Source organism: Sinohyriopsis cumingii, unplaced genomic scaffold (genome assembly GCF_028554795.1).
Source record: "Sinohyriopsis cumingii isolate HCF-2022 unplaced genomic scaffold, ASM2855479v2 utg001306l, whole genome shotgun sequence".
Classification (NCBI taxonomy): domain Eukaryota; kingdom Metazoa; phylum Mollusca; class Bivalvia; order Unionida; family Unionidae; genus Sinohyriopsis; species Sinohyriopsis cumingii.
In genome coordinates, this window is record NW_028315980.1 from 330,179 (window position 1) to 344,742 (window position 14,564).

The 14,564-nt window shown below is 37.9% G+C and overlaps 1 protein-coding gene across 1 annotated transcript; it reads right to left on the bottom strand.

Annotated features, from left to right (window-relative positions):
• Positions 1-204: 204 nt before the first annotated feature.
• LOC149772656 (uncharacterized) lies at positions 205-2,736 on the bottom strand. Its single transcript, XM_089947514.1, has 3 exons — positions 2,589-2,736; positions 954-1,841; positions 205-448 (listed from the first exon to the last, which is right to left on the bottom strand). The coding sequence occupies exons 2-3, from the start codon at positions 1,819-1,821 to the stop codon at positions 432-434; spliced, it is 885 nt and encodes a 294-aa protein (XP_089803640.1). The 5' UTR covers positions 1,822-1,841; positions 2,589-2,736; the 3' UTR covers positions 205-431.
• Between the last annotated feature and the right edge of the window lie 11,828 nt (positions 2,737-14,564).

The following is a 14,564-nucleotide window of genomic DNA, read 5'->3' on the forward strand; positions in this document are numbered from 1 at the left end:
ATATAAGTATCTTCCTTTATCACCTTTAAAAACGACAAATTGTAGAGCTATTGTATGTACATCTATTTCGCTGTTTTGTAAATTCATCCGAATTTGATTCTAGGCCTGCCTTGAAGCTGAAGATGTACAAATAGCAAGGCATTGATTGAATTGTATTGCCAGATGTCAGACTGGAGGTTGTGAACTGAATACATAAATTATGAGTACATATACCACTATTTTATTGTAGGAAATCCATACTTTAAAACATATAACTTTACAACAATTAACGTTTCACTCGTAATAAGCAGGTTGTGAACTAACAATTGGCACGGATAATAAGATGGATACTGTGACATTTGAATGGAATAAACATAGTTCGTTTATTTCACAAATATGCATGATGTCTCAGAAGAATACAAGTCGAGAATCCGTCAATCCAATATCCAGATTTAATATTTTTTGGGACCTAAAAAGAGAAAACAAATGCATATATTAGAAGCGAAATGTATATTTGTATCAAATGGTCCAGATACATCTAATCTTGTAATATTTGTACCTTGGTATGCATAGATACGATGAGCAGACGATGCACTTGATACCAAACGTTTATACTTTATAATATTAGAGATTCATTTCAGAGACAAAATATCAGACACAGGAAGAGCTTCACATTGAGAGGTTTAATACAAGAAGTCTGAGTATTTTATGAAGATGCAAGACGGATGAGTAAACTTAAACCCGCGTTTTTAAATGTAAATCATAAACCAAAATAACATTTAAAAAAAACTACTTTAACCGCGTGTCAACAATAGTATTAAGTATTAGTGATATGATTCGCAATCCGAAGTTCATTACTTATATCCCAGTTTATTTGTTTACTCTTAGACACTTCCGGTAAGTGTTATATACATAGTGTTTTATAGCTGATCAGCATATAAATATTTATCCAAATAAAAGATTATATTACTTACGGTAGTATATCCCCGATCGACCTCCGCCGATTCCTTCGCCAACTAATCCTCCTAGTCCTCCTCCACCAATTCCTCCAGAATATGAATGGTATCCTCCTCCAATTCCACTTAAACCTCCTCCAATCGAGCCGCCAGATCCACGTCTATAATATTTACCGCTGCCGCCAGAATATCCAGTGCCGCTAGAATATCCACCACCTAATCCCGATCCGCCGCCTATTCCGAAGCCAAATCCACCGCCTAGTCCTATTTCGCCGCCAGAATATCCACCGCCTCCTAATCCAACCCCTAATCTTAAGCCGCCGCCTTGTCCTATTCCGCCGCCATAATAATTAATACCGCCGCCGCCTCCATAATGTTTACCGTGTTTACCAGAATAGCCTCCTTCGCCTAATCTGCCACCTAATCCTAATCCGCCTCCATAATAGCTACTAATGCCACCACCTCCATAATATTTACCGCTACTGCCAGAATAGCCACCTCCGCCTAATCCGCCGCCTGATCCTAGTCCACCTCCAGATCCACCTCCCAATCCGTAACCGCCATAATAAGAACTGCCGCCCCCGCCGCCCCCATACTGGCTGCTTGAATATCCACCATATCCACCGCCACCAAAACCGCCTAACCCTACACCCAATCCGCCACCTATATAATAGCCACCATCGCCGCCGCCGCCTCCATAATGGCCTTTGGGATATCCACCGCTATATCCACCGCCACCTATACCCCCTAATCCCGATCCGCCGAAAAGATAACCGCCGCCACCACCACCACCACTGTGGTGTCCGTGAGAATAGCCAGGTTGTTTTTTTATTATGGCTGAAGCTAGTACTACACAGGCAGCGAGAATGAGACCAGTGATATTCATATTGCTTGCCTTGATCTATACTGAAAAGAATAGCATATTACGAAAATCAGAGTCAATTAATTTCCTTTGACTTTGACTATTGATGCATATTTATGTTCCCGATCAAATGCATGTAAAATTCTTAGATTTTTGTTATCGAACTGAGAGAAGAAAAAAAACAGGTATCAAAAGAAGCCAAATTATTTCACAAACATGCACACTACTGAAAAAACAAACCTTTTTCACAAAAAAATGTATGCACATATATACATTTATAGACAATGCCGCCATTTTTAACAGACGATTTATTTGGGCTGGTTGCTCTACTACCAACTCTATATAAACATTCCAACTGGTCTAGGTTAGGTCAGAGAAACTAAGCGTGTCTTCAAATGTTGTGGATATTTTCGGAGTCCAAAAGAACAGTAGGACTGAAAGTAATTATTATCTCTAGATTAAATTCATATTTCATGCAAATATTCTCGTTACATAACGTTAATACTGACATTATATTCATGATAAAACACTACTTTATCAATTATGAAAAACTGAAAACCACGAATCTCCATCCACTAACTAAAATAGAAAACGCCAATTTCTCCGATAAATGCTTCACACATGCTGTTATCTCTTGCACCATAGTAAAAACCATGAACAACATCTTTAACGAATTCAATATTTCAGCTACGTTTAAGATCGTGAAAAATGTTTCGTTTACAGTTACTAACGACATAGCCTAGTGCAGGCTGTAGAAAAGGAAATAAAATTACAAAATGTAACAATTTTACCTGTTTCTTTCTCTTGGAAATGAAGACGATATGGCGGCTGTTTGTGACCGAACAGAAGTAAACCTCGTATTTATACAGCCAAAAAGGATCAATAACTTTGTCTAAATGTCAAACAGTATAGAATAGTCACATCTTTTTTCGAAATATGTTTATCTACCAAATCAAAGAAATGCAAATCACAGTAAATCTTGTGTCATGTTATTTTGACTTATGTCACCTATGGTGACATCATTCATTACAAAGATACGTCAGATGTCTGCATGTTTTGTGGTTAACTCTTTTGTCCATTTGCACAAAATAATGGAATGTTCACCCATTTAAATTATTCATTGTTATCTAGCTGTTGATAAAGTAAAAGTGCCCTTTACGCCCATCAATAACCACTTTAAACGCGGCATTGTAATTTAAAATGGATACATCTTTAGTTCTTTTTCTTTGTCACTTTTTTGATTGATATTCTTTCATGAAAGTCAATTTTCAGAATTGTTCAAACGCAAAGCTAATATGTACAAAATGATAAAAAATATCCATGCATTATGGCTGTTATTTTGTTATTTGAATGCATTGTTATTCCTCAATCATGCCTGCATGATATAGATTATATTTGAAGTATGCAAATCGTTCGTATATATATATATATATATATATATATATATATATATATATATATATATATATATATATATATATATATATATATATATATATATATATATATATATATATATATATATATATATATATATATATATATATATATATATATATATATATATATATATATATATATAAAACATGGCCTTTGAAGTGTTGGTATAAAGCAACTTGATATACCAGTAGTATTGGTATATCAAATTGTGATTTGCCCATGGCGTATGAATACGCATAATGAATTGTTTTTTTTATAGCTATTATACTCTCTAAACATGGATATGAATTTCTTGTAATATTACATTAAAAAGGAAAAAATACCAAAAAAATGATTTTCTTGTAAAATATTTGTTATAGAAACTAACATTTTTATACAAAAGAAACCCAACAATACTCAATCCAGGAAATAAATGTTATTGAGCTCCACCCTGTGTCGTCTGTTATCATCTCTATCAACACTGCTGTTTCCAGTCTCTCCCTCTGGCAAAAGTCAAACACTGCAACCTGGAAAAAAGAAAACAATGACATCAGATAAGGAGCAAGATGATGAAGCAACATTTAATCTACTAAACTGTGAGTTAATTGGAGAGTTTGATAGAGACATTACTGAGACATTTGTAAATGAAAATGATAATTGTGTTAGGGAAGACAGATTTGTACACCATGAGCCTGATGATATACTGAAATTTATAAAAAGTAAGCAGAATGCAAACACTTTAAAAAAGACACTTTCTGATGTAAGGCTAGTGATAGAATTCTTGTAGTCAAAAAATGAATTCAGAAATTTACACAAGATACACCCATCTGAACTGGATCAGCACCTGGCTTGTTTTATACTCAGTGTTAGGAGAAAAGATGGATCTGAATTTGAACCGAACAGCTTAAGAAGCATCATCAGCTCCATTGATCGCCACCTTAAAATCAAGAAATATGCAAGTACAATCATGAGAGCAACAGACACAAATTTTGCATTAACAAGGGAAGCTCTTCGGGCTAAGCAGAAAGATTTAAAATCTAAAGGAAAAGGAAATAAACCCAATCGGAGTCAACCGATCACAGATAAATGCCTTGTATAGTAAAAAAAACTAATGGGGATGGAAACACCTGAAGCCACTGTTAACACATTGTGGTTTAACAACTCTGTGCATTTTGGTTTGAGGGGAGTGACTGAACATTACAATCTGAAATGGGGGGATGATACACTAAAGAAAGGTGTGAATGGCCTCGCGTATCTTGAACTCAATGAAAGGCAGACAAAAACAACAAGAAATTTCCAACTGCACGTCAACAGACTGTAGCATATCAAGTTCCCAAACGTGTAATATTCAGCAGAATCAGATTATCAGCAACCCATTCTATGGATCAAACATCACCGTACAAAATATGTTTGTTATGAACCTAACGGAAAACATGAACGAGATCCCTAACTGGGTCAACTTCTTTCAACAGGCGAATTCTCAAACAGGGCCCACAAAGCGGAAACGTAGGAGAAAGTGACACTGACAGTCAGTAGGAATAGCGAAATATGGACATAAACGATATCAATGAAATGTGGTTAAGGTTAAATTGTTTAATTACCTATTGTTACTTCATTATTTTGATGTTTCTGGCTCGAATGGTACTGTTGCTATAGATGCAAATGTCCGCTCTGTTACTGTTCATGAGAACGAACGTTGCAAATTCAATGTTTGTATGCAGCAGCAGGGAGGGCGAACAACTTCTAAATGGGTCACTCGTATTTTCGCAAATTAGGCCTTCCTAGGAGATCACAAAAAAACACAAAACACCGCGATATCCAGCGTAAGACAACTCCGTCGATGACAAATTGGCTTACCCGGTTATCGCTGATAAGTTTTTTTCTTTGTTGTAACCTCGAAGGAAAACGCGATAGTGTCGGTGACAATTTGGAGCCGCGCCCTCCCTGCTGCTATGAATTAAAAAAATTATTATATAATAATATAGTGCATCCGGAATCTTACACAGCTAGACTAGCGGCTAGAAGCAATCAAAAGATTTATCCCCGTAAGAGATGAGTTAAAAAAAAAAAACGTGCAGTCGCGACAGGAAGCACAAGCTGAGTACGCAGCGGAAACGGAACAGTTATTTAAACCCGTCACTGCGGTTACTGAAGAGGTTTTAACTGCCATTAAGGGACCTAAAAAGGAAGAGATCGTACAAATTCTACCTGGGTTGAGAACTTTGTTGTTGTTGTAGAGGCGGAGAAAGCGGCAGGAATATTCAAGTATTAAAAGAAACTGTTGAAAAAATGACTGCCGCACAACCTCAACCTGAAGGTGCCGTTGGTGAAGGGCCAAAAAAGGGAAAGGAGGGAATCGATTTTAGGGAAAAATTTACAGAAGCGGGTATAGAAGAAATTCGAAGTTATAAATTACAAACTAAACGGGATATAGCAAATTTGGTGAGTTTGCTGCCGAAAAATATAATTCCAAAGGCAAAGGTAACCTTTTAAAACCCGGATATAAAGTAAATAGAAACACGTGGTATGATTGGTTGTATAAAATAAATCGAAAGGATGATTATATAGACAAGACAAGTACTAGTTATAAAATTTACTTGCAGGGGGCAACAGATTATAATACAATACAAAAAGAACAACAAAAGGAAGAGCGAGAACAACGTCAAATACAACTGGCACAAAAACGAGAACAGCAACAAATGATACGAGCACAAAAAAAGAAGAAAAACAAAAACAACTAGGAGAACAAAAGCAAAGAGAAAAGAAACAAAAGCAAGAAGATGAAGAAGAAGAACAAAAACCACGACGAAGCAAGAAAAAACGTGAAGAAGATCCCTCCCTGCCGCTTTCTCCGCCTCTGCAACAATAACAAAGTTCTCAACCCAGGTCCCCCCATCACTAGAATTTGTACGATCTCTTTTTACTAATGAAGCTCTTGATACTCTTGAGAATATTGGCTGGGATGGAGTAGTTGATATTGCTGCACGTGGTTATGAATCCAAAGCGGCATATGTAAAACCTAGATATGTTGAAAAAATACAACCCGAAAACTGGATTAGTTTAGTATATTCTATTTTTTAACAACTACTAGTCGTGATTCCGAGTTTGAAAGATTTACACAAGATATGGAAAAAGCGAAACAACAAAAATCCGGCGATGATTTGGGAAATAATTTTGTTTGTCCTGATAATATTTTCAACGATGTTTCGCCGTTAGAAGTTCTCATAGGAGGAAAACGCGCTGGAAATAACTCACCGGAAATAATTAATGAAGCCGCTGATATCTGACGACGATTATTTCAAGGCGGTGTCATGGATACTAGTATATACCGAGAGCTCATTGATGAACTCGTTGATGATTACAGCGATTAGATAAACAATAGCAAATAGCATAACATGGTTATATATAATAGACACTATACTCCCGTTCATGTCAGAGCAGTAAACTCACGATTACCATTATATAGAGCAACTTATGGAGATGGACTCCGTGATGTTGTTCAGGGGTTATTTGCGGGGTTAGCACCAAAAGTGGGTCCTCTTTCAAAACAATTATCAATGAAAGCTATTAATGTTGTTGCTGAAAAAGCTCCTGGCGTTATTGGTAACGTTGCTGGTAAGGCGTTCTCGGCAATCAAAGAAAGACTAGCACGATTAATAAGACGAAAATCACCACCAGTAAAACTGGCAAGCACTGAAATTATGTCCGCGGATGTCAGTAAGGTGATAAATCAAGTTGCAAATCAAAAACTAGCAGCGATAATAGATCAAGGGGTTAACGCAGAAAGAAATATTACAGCGAATTTGATAGCAGGAAGTGGACTTCGTGTGCGACGACGATAATCACCATTTGGAAAATAGGCAATTGTATAAATTGTTCAAATGCATATCCGACCCAGCATTTAACATAGATGAGTCGGTCCAGCGAGATAACTCAGTGCGTGATTATCAAATTTATTCCTGTGATGCAGTCAAACCAGATCAAGTGGGGCGTATCGAACTTCAAGTTCATGATACAAGTAGATATTTCTTGCTCTGTGAGGCGTTTATTGAAGTAGAAGGTGAACTTGTAAAGGCGGAAGGTACTAACTACGGCGCCAATGACCGAGCTGGTTTTGTCAATAATGGGATTATGGCACTGTTTAGTAGCGCCACATATATGATTGATGGAAAAAATATCGAATCGATTCAAAGTGATATTGATGTTGCTACAACAATAATTGGTCTAGCAAGATATTCTGATGATTATGCAAGATCATCTGGGCCATCGATGATGTTTGTCAAAGATGTTACCAACCACGCCGATCATATTCAGTATATTAAGTTACGAACACCACGAGATACTGCTTAATCCACACCCTACGAGATAATCCACAGCCAGCTGACCTTGGATACGAAGCTAGACCAGGTGATGCTTTTGATATAATAAAAGGTATTAGCGCGACTTACAACTTAGGATTTGCAACACGCCGAACAATGTTAAAGTCAGACGATAAAAACAGGTTTTCGTGCGCGATTCCACTAACTCACATCTTTGGATTTTGCATAGATGTTAGAAGGGTCATCTTTGGAGCTAGACACACAGTTGTGCTTTATAGAAAAGGTGATGATAATGATGCGATCTGGCGAGGAAATGGTGTCGCTGATGCTGGTATGGTAACTTTCACTCTGGATGCCGGTATTAACTCCATCGGTCACAGAAGAACCGCGATTACTCTCTTTTATGAATCAAGGTGGCAAATCATTGCTATCGTGGTTAACAGTAACCACAGACGCCATCCAAAGTAAAGTCAAAGGCTTATTTACTTGGCATATAGCATCACAGCAGGGTGTTTCTGCGCCACGACATATTTTTATTGCGCTGCAAAATAATAATCGATTAAATAGTCAGGAACGCTCCCATATGATATTTGACCAATTCGACGTTACCGAGGTTTCATTGAGAATAAACGGACAACAAGAACCATCCTAAGATATATCATTAAATTTTGCACAAAATCATGTGGCACGTACACAATCGCTGGCTGACGTTTCTGGAACGTAATCTAAATATACTGGTACGCAAATATCACAGTTTGATTTTACAAATTTGTACACGATTTATTACTTTCCGCTGGAGCATCTTGATTTGTCCAAGTAAACTGTCGTGCTAAGGTTGGTAATCCGTCAGGTGGTGCCGATGACATTACAGAGCAATCGCGGTCATACTCAGCGACAAGGCAATGTTACTTGAAGGCATTAGTGGTCGAATGAGAATCGTTGATGCGCCAGTGGAAACTATGTAGACAATTAGATCAAACGCGTTAATTATAGCAATGTCATACAATCACGTTAATGTCAATCTGACTCCTGGTCAGGTAAAATAATTACAATCGAAAAACGCGAGCGCGTGTGGGATAACGATAACACTAACGCGATATCAAATTGCTAATGGTGGTCCAAACAAGTTATCGTTGGCTAAAACTCAACTAAATCACCACAACAAAGCAAAGAAAGCAAAAACTGGAGTTCAACTTAGTTTCGCTCCAAAAGCCATCATCGACATGATTAATACCGGTGGTATATTTCCACTCCTCGTAGCAATACCAGCGTTGATAGCTGCTGCTGCCCCAGCTGTCGCAAGAGCAGCCGCGTTAGGTGCTGTTGGAACCGCTGCTGCAATGGCATTAAAGAAAGCAACCGGAAAGGACACAATAAAAAAGGATCCGGCTTCAGACTTCCCGGGACTTATCTGGGATAAGGCTTCAGACTGCCTGGGACGTATCTACGATAACCCCAGTGTCAAATTTCGATTTACTCGATGCCGCCAAACAATTCAAGATAAAAAATTTCAGAGGTGTCTTTATGCGAGGTCAGTGCCACAACGGCCAAATAATCCAGAAACAGGAATTATTAATCTCGATAACAACGACGATGTTGGAACTCACTGGGTTGCTTACGCAATCGATCCCCGTGGAATTATCTATTTCGATTCGTACGGGTTAGCTCCGCCAGTTGAATTTCTAAAATACGTGCAACGAGTACAATTTCCAGTCTGGGTTTCAACGCTACCAACACAAACATTAACTGATCTGCCAATATGTGGCCGTGAGGCAATTAACGTGCTTGCGGAAATATCAGCATCAACTAAATCGCCTCATAAAACCGCACACGAGTACACAACACGGCAACATGAAATTAAAAGTAAACAAAAAGAATAATGGTTGATATTTTCGGACGATCTCTCAGCGATATAAGAAGGAAAAAACGCGACGACGTGGATTTATCAAAATACGCAACTAAAGATGACGTTGACAATCTTTTATCGTTGTCATTAATAGACCTAGATGAGGTCGTTATTTTTCAGGACCGGCATGGCAAGTTAAAAACCAGCGATATCAAATGGCATGAAATAATTCGTAGGATTATTTGAGCTACTCCAAATAACATCCCTGTGTTCACTGACAGTGGAAAAATCAGAGACTCAAGTAAGTCAATTGCCGGCATCAAAGATCAAATCACAGCAAGTGTTGCTAATCGCGTGAAAAATACCGGCGACACAATGACAGGCGAACTCAGTATGAGCGGAAATAAGATAACAGTGCTACGAGATCCAACATCCGACGAAGATGCCGCGACGAAAAAGTATGTTGACACCGTTGACGGTAAATTATCCACGTTGCGGGCCATGTATGACGCTCACGTAAACGCGTTTGCAAATCTCCGTAGAAACTTTAGAAAAATTAATGAAACCGCAGAGGAATTCTTTGGGACTCCGCCCACCGCTGACATGAAACTTTCTGATATCAAAACTAATATTGACACAATGAAGAAAACACTGGAAGATGTCGTAAGTGGAATTCCTGAGATTGTTAACAAAATTAATCTAATTAAAATCCCACCTGGAGTTACTCCCGGGCACATTACCAGCATTGTATACACGGTATCATCTGGATTCGCAACATGGTCTAAACAAATAATACTGTCAAATATACCGGAACAGTCACTGGCGTGTACAGACTGTCTGTGTTCAGTGCTGCAAAATTTGAGATATTTGCAACATATCCCTGGTGACATTCCACTGACAAGTTTTCCGGGGTTGTGACTATCATATTAAAATAAGGGAACCGAAGAAACGTTTATACTGGAAGCAGCTGATAAGAAATTAACCACAACATCTTACTGGTGGTGTTTGGAATTCGTAGCTGAAACACCTCAGTTGGTTACTGCATAAAATAATAAATGGCTCCCTTAACGGAGTTAAGGACGAAGTCAACGACAACGATGACAGCATCAACAACAACACTAGATGCGCAACAGTATAGATACGATCAAGTGCGCAAATGGCAGTCAGAGTTAAAAAATACCGTCGACACGTATACAACAAAAGTAAAAAAATACCAGCGAAGTGTAATTATCCTGGATGCGTTAGTGTACTCGGTATCCTCGTTAGTTGCATCCACTAGAGTAATATTATCAGCGCTAACGCAAGTAACAACTGCAATCGCAGTAACAATATGCGTTTCATCATCGGTGGCCGCGGCTGGTGTTTTTAATATAATCGCGAGAAAGATATCAACGTGAACAAACACAAAACTACACGACGCTGTCACGCGGCTAAACACAGCAACAGCAGCATGCTCAAAATTATCGTCGTTGATATCATCAAGCCTCGACGATACAACGATATCAGATTCCGAATTCACGAACATGGCAAAGATATACGAAGACTACAAACAAGTCCGCGTTTTGAAGACAACGAAAATGAATAATGACAGAATTACTTCAGCAGATAGCCGCAAATACAAGCCCCGTGAAAATCTCAATGATAACAGTAAGCTCGACCAAACCTGAATTCAGTATTAATTTTCCAACTGCGATTCCGGCAAGCGAGATCGCGCTGGCACAGTTGCGAGTATATCACAGCTGGCCCAATGTCAGATCAAAATCATTTGGTGGATTACCAGCAAATAATTCGCTGGTATTCGCGTACAAAAATAAACAGGATGGTTCACCTGACTGGGACAGCATTGGGTTACCAACCGGGTCTTATCAAAACGAAGAAATCAATGAGGAATTACAACGTCGAATACAAAATATCACCGGGAAAAGAATCTAAAATAGCAATAACAGGCCATAAAACAACACTGTCATCTGCAACTGAGATAAACTCCCCTATCTACGTGTGGATATATATCAGAGTTCGATCAGAACAGTGTTAGCATGGCCTAAAATCCCACCGCCGCTACCACCGCATCCATCTGAATCTGAACCAAATAAATCTGATTATGCCACGGATAAACAATCATATCACGATATTATCCTGTCATATAAAGATCCTTTACTTGACATAAAAAATGCAACGGCGGGTGCTGATTTAATATTCGATGATAGGATTGATAATGCATCTTGGTATTTTATTCATAAATATGTTAGCGGTGTGGCACCTCAAAGTTTGACTATTATTCAACTAAATGAAATTGTTGAATATTTTACAGAAATTAATCGAAAACATAAACAACAACTACAGCGACTACGGCAAAGTTTCCACGAACATCTTTTTGATATAACAAGTTCACGCAGCGAAATCATCACGCGGATTGAAATATTAAATCAGCTTGTATCCGATATGGAATATATTAACCGGCGAGTAATCGAGGCAACAATTAATGTTAAAGCGGTAGACATACCAGACAAACAAATTTTTTTTAACTGCATATTCGATAAAAGAAGCTGATTTACCGAATTATAAATTTCCCGGGTATAACTCACCTAAGTTAAGAAAGTCCACCAACGATACAATCGATGAGTTCTTTCCTGATACTCTCGCAGAATGGATAAAATACTGCCACCGGCAACTATTCTCCGGCACGACAATGGTCCAGACAGGCAAGGACGACATGTATCCCCGGAAATCGTAAATATATCCTCGGTGATCGCGGTCAATCTCGTATGTGATGTAATCGATGGCAGCTACAGCACGGGCACAACAATAGTATGTTTTATACTCATTCACTCCGCAAATTCCACCTGGGTCTTTAATCACGCAAGAACCGGTTAATCCGGTTTATCTGCGGTGTCATAATCCGTTATTGTCAAGAATAAATTTCAAACTAACAGACCAATTAGGCCGCTTATTGGATATTCGAGGTTAAACTATACACATTGATTTACTTGTGAAATCCTAAGGATCTCATCTTAGATTTTCTCAGGCGGTTTTGCACGATTCTGAAAGTAATAAGCTCATCAAAATCATGCGAATTTTCCAGTAAAAAAATATATCTGCAAGAAATTTATTTTTTACTGACAGACCTTGATTTCTAACTTAATCAAGCGAGTATCATATAATGTACCAACACGTGAAGGTTTTCATACAAGACAAGCAAGTACTTAAAAGTGTTTACACAGCTTCTAGTCGGCCCAGTTGATCTGGTTATTGATGTATACGGTAACGAAGATTTTTCATTGACACAATCGCAGTTGGATAAACTACAGCGAGAACACATTTCTATGGTCACGTGTGATAAAGATCAGATTTTAAATTATTCGCACTCTTGCATTAAATCTGATCGACTTAAGGAAATATTATCTAAGTCATCAGAGTAAAAAAATATATTGAAAGTGCACAAAAATATTATATTTTTTTACTGCACGATTTTGTCATAGAAGTGATTACTAGTCAAAATCATGCACATCGGCTGATTTGCTAATTCTGATAGGGTAATTACTAGTAAAAATCGTGTGCATCGACTGATTTCACAGGCGAGTATAATAATTTTATTTTTTGTGCACGGGCAACAGTAAAGATATTATTTATATATATTTTGTGCACATCGACTGATTTGCTAATTCGGAAAGGTATTTTACTAGTCAAAATCATGGAAATCGACCGATTTGCTAATTCTGAAGGGTACTCAGGTAGTCAAAATCATGACAATCGTCGGATTTGCTAATTCTGATAGGATATTTACTGGTAAAAATCATGGAAATCCGGCAATTTTCAGTGAAAAACAAAAAAAAATATAATATTGTCAGTGAAAAACAAAAAAAAAATATAATATTGTCAGTGAAAAACAAAAAAAAAAAATATTGAAATCTGTCAACGGCGAAGGAAAAAAATGATCCGTCCCTTGTATTAACAAGGTGGAGTGACATACTACTTTCGATTTCATTTCCACGTGCTTGATTTCCAAGTAAATCAAGGGAGTCTAACTTTCGTTTTCATTCGCTTCACAATTTGACATAATTTTTCTCAATTGTCTTACACGAGTATGAATTACCTTTCTGGCTTCGTATTCTTGAGATAATGCTGATCTAATTTTTTCGATTGCACGGCATAGAGAGAGACAAATTCATCCAGTCGCTGTTTTTCTACTGCAACCAGTGATTGATACAACTCCGTCTCAATTTTCTTTATAAATCTATACTGAGCCAGCAGCGTGTATGCTCCGTATTCTTTTCTTTGTTGCAGTGTTTCAAAATCATTTCTAATTTTTTCAGGATTTAGTTCATCAGATATAGTACTTCCGTTTTCTTCTAACTTTTTAATAGCAACAATTATATCATTGATATTTTCGTAATTCATTATTTATATATACCAAATATTATATATTTGAAAGAAAAGTATTTTCGACCAAAAATAAACAGTAGCTATGATGAGCGGTTATCAGTCATGGATCCCTGCACTGTGTGTTTTTCATGGGAGTCATTTGTTTGAGACTTTTGTCTTTGTTTGAGATCTTTTTTTTTTTTTTTGATCTTCTCGGCTCCATGACCGTTTCTTCCCTTGACGATGTCAAGGGCCAAATATTCTTTATGTGGGTTACCCATGTGACTTAGAGCTTATGCATCCACTGTTTATTTTGGGCGCCAGCGAAACGAAATGTCTGTCTGTGCATGTACATCCCCCCAAGATCAAATCCCGGGGCAAATGCAAAAGACGCACTCACCACGGTTTGACGTGATGAGAGGGGTGTGTATATGAGGCTGCTGCTGCTGGCGTCCCACTTATATAGGAAAAATCCTATAAATCGGTATCGTCGACAATATGCCCGTTACGAGACTCGAACCGCCGACCCCTTGACAACGTCAAGGAACGAAAGTCAGCTGCTCTATCCACTGCGCCACGGCTCTAATCTACTGATAGAGGATTTGAAAATTATTATATAGCTAACCGTTTACAGACAGTTAACAATTTGCTGCTGAATTATATTTCTCAACTGGATTTTACTTCTAAACATACCCGTAAAAAAAGCCTACCTGTACAATTCTTGGTTTTATCAGCAGGGAAGTGTTAACCTTACTGATGCAGTGTGTATACAGGGTTACGCCACGAAACTATATGGCTGTAAAAAATAACTGTATACAGTT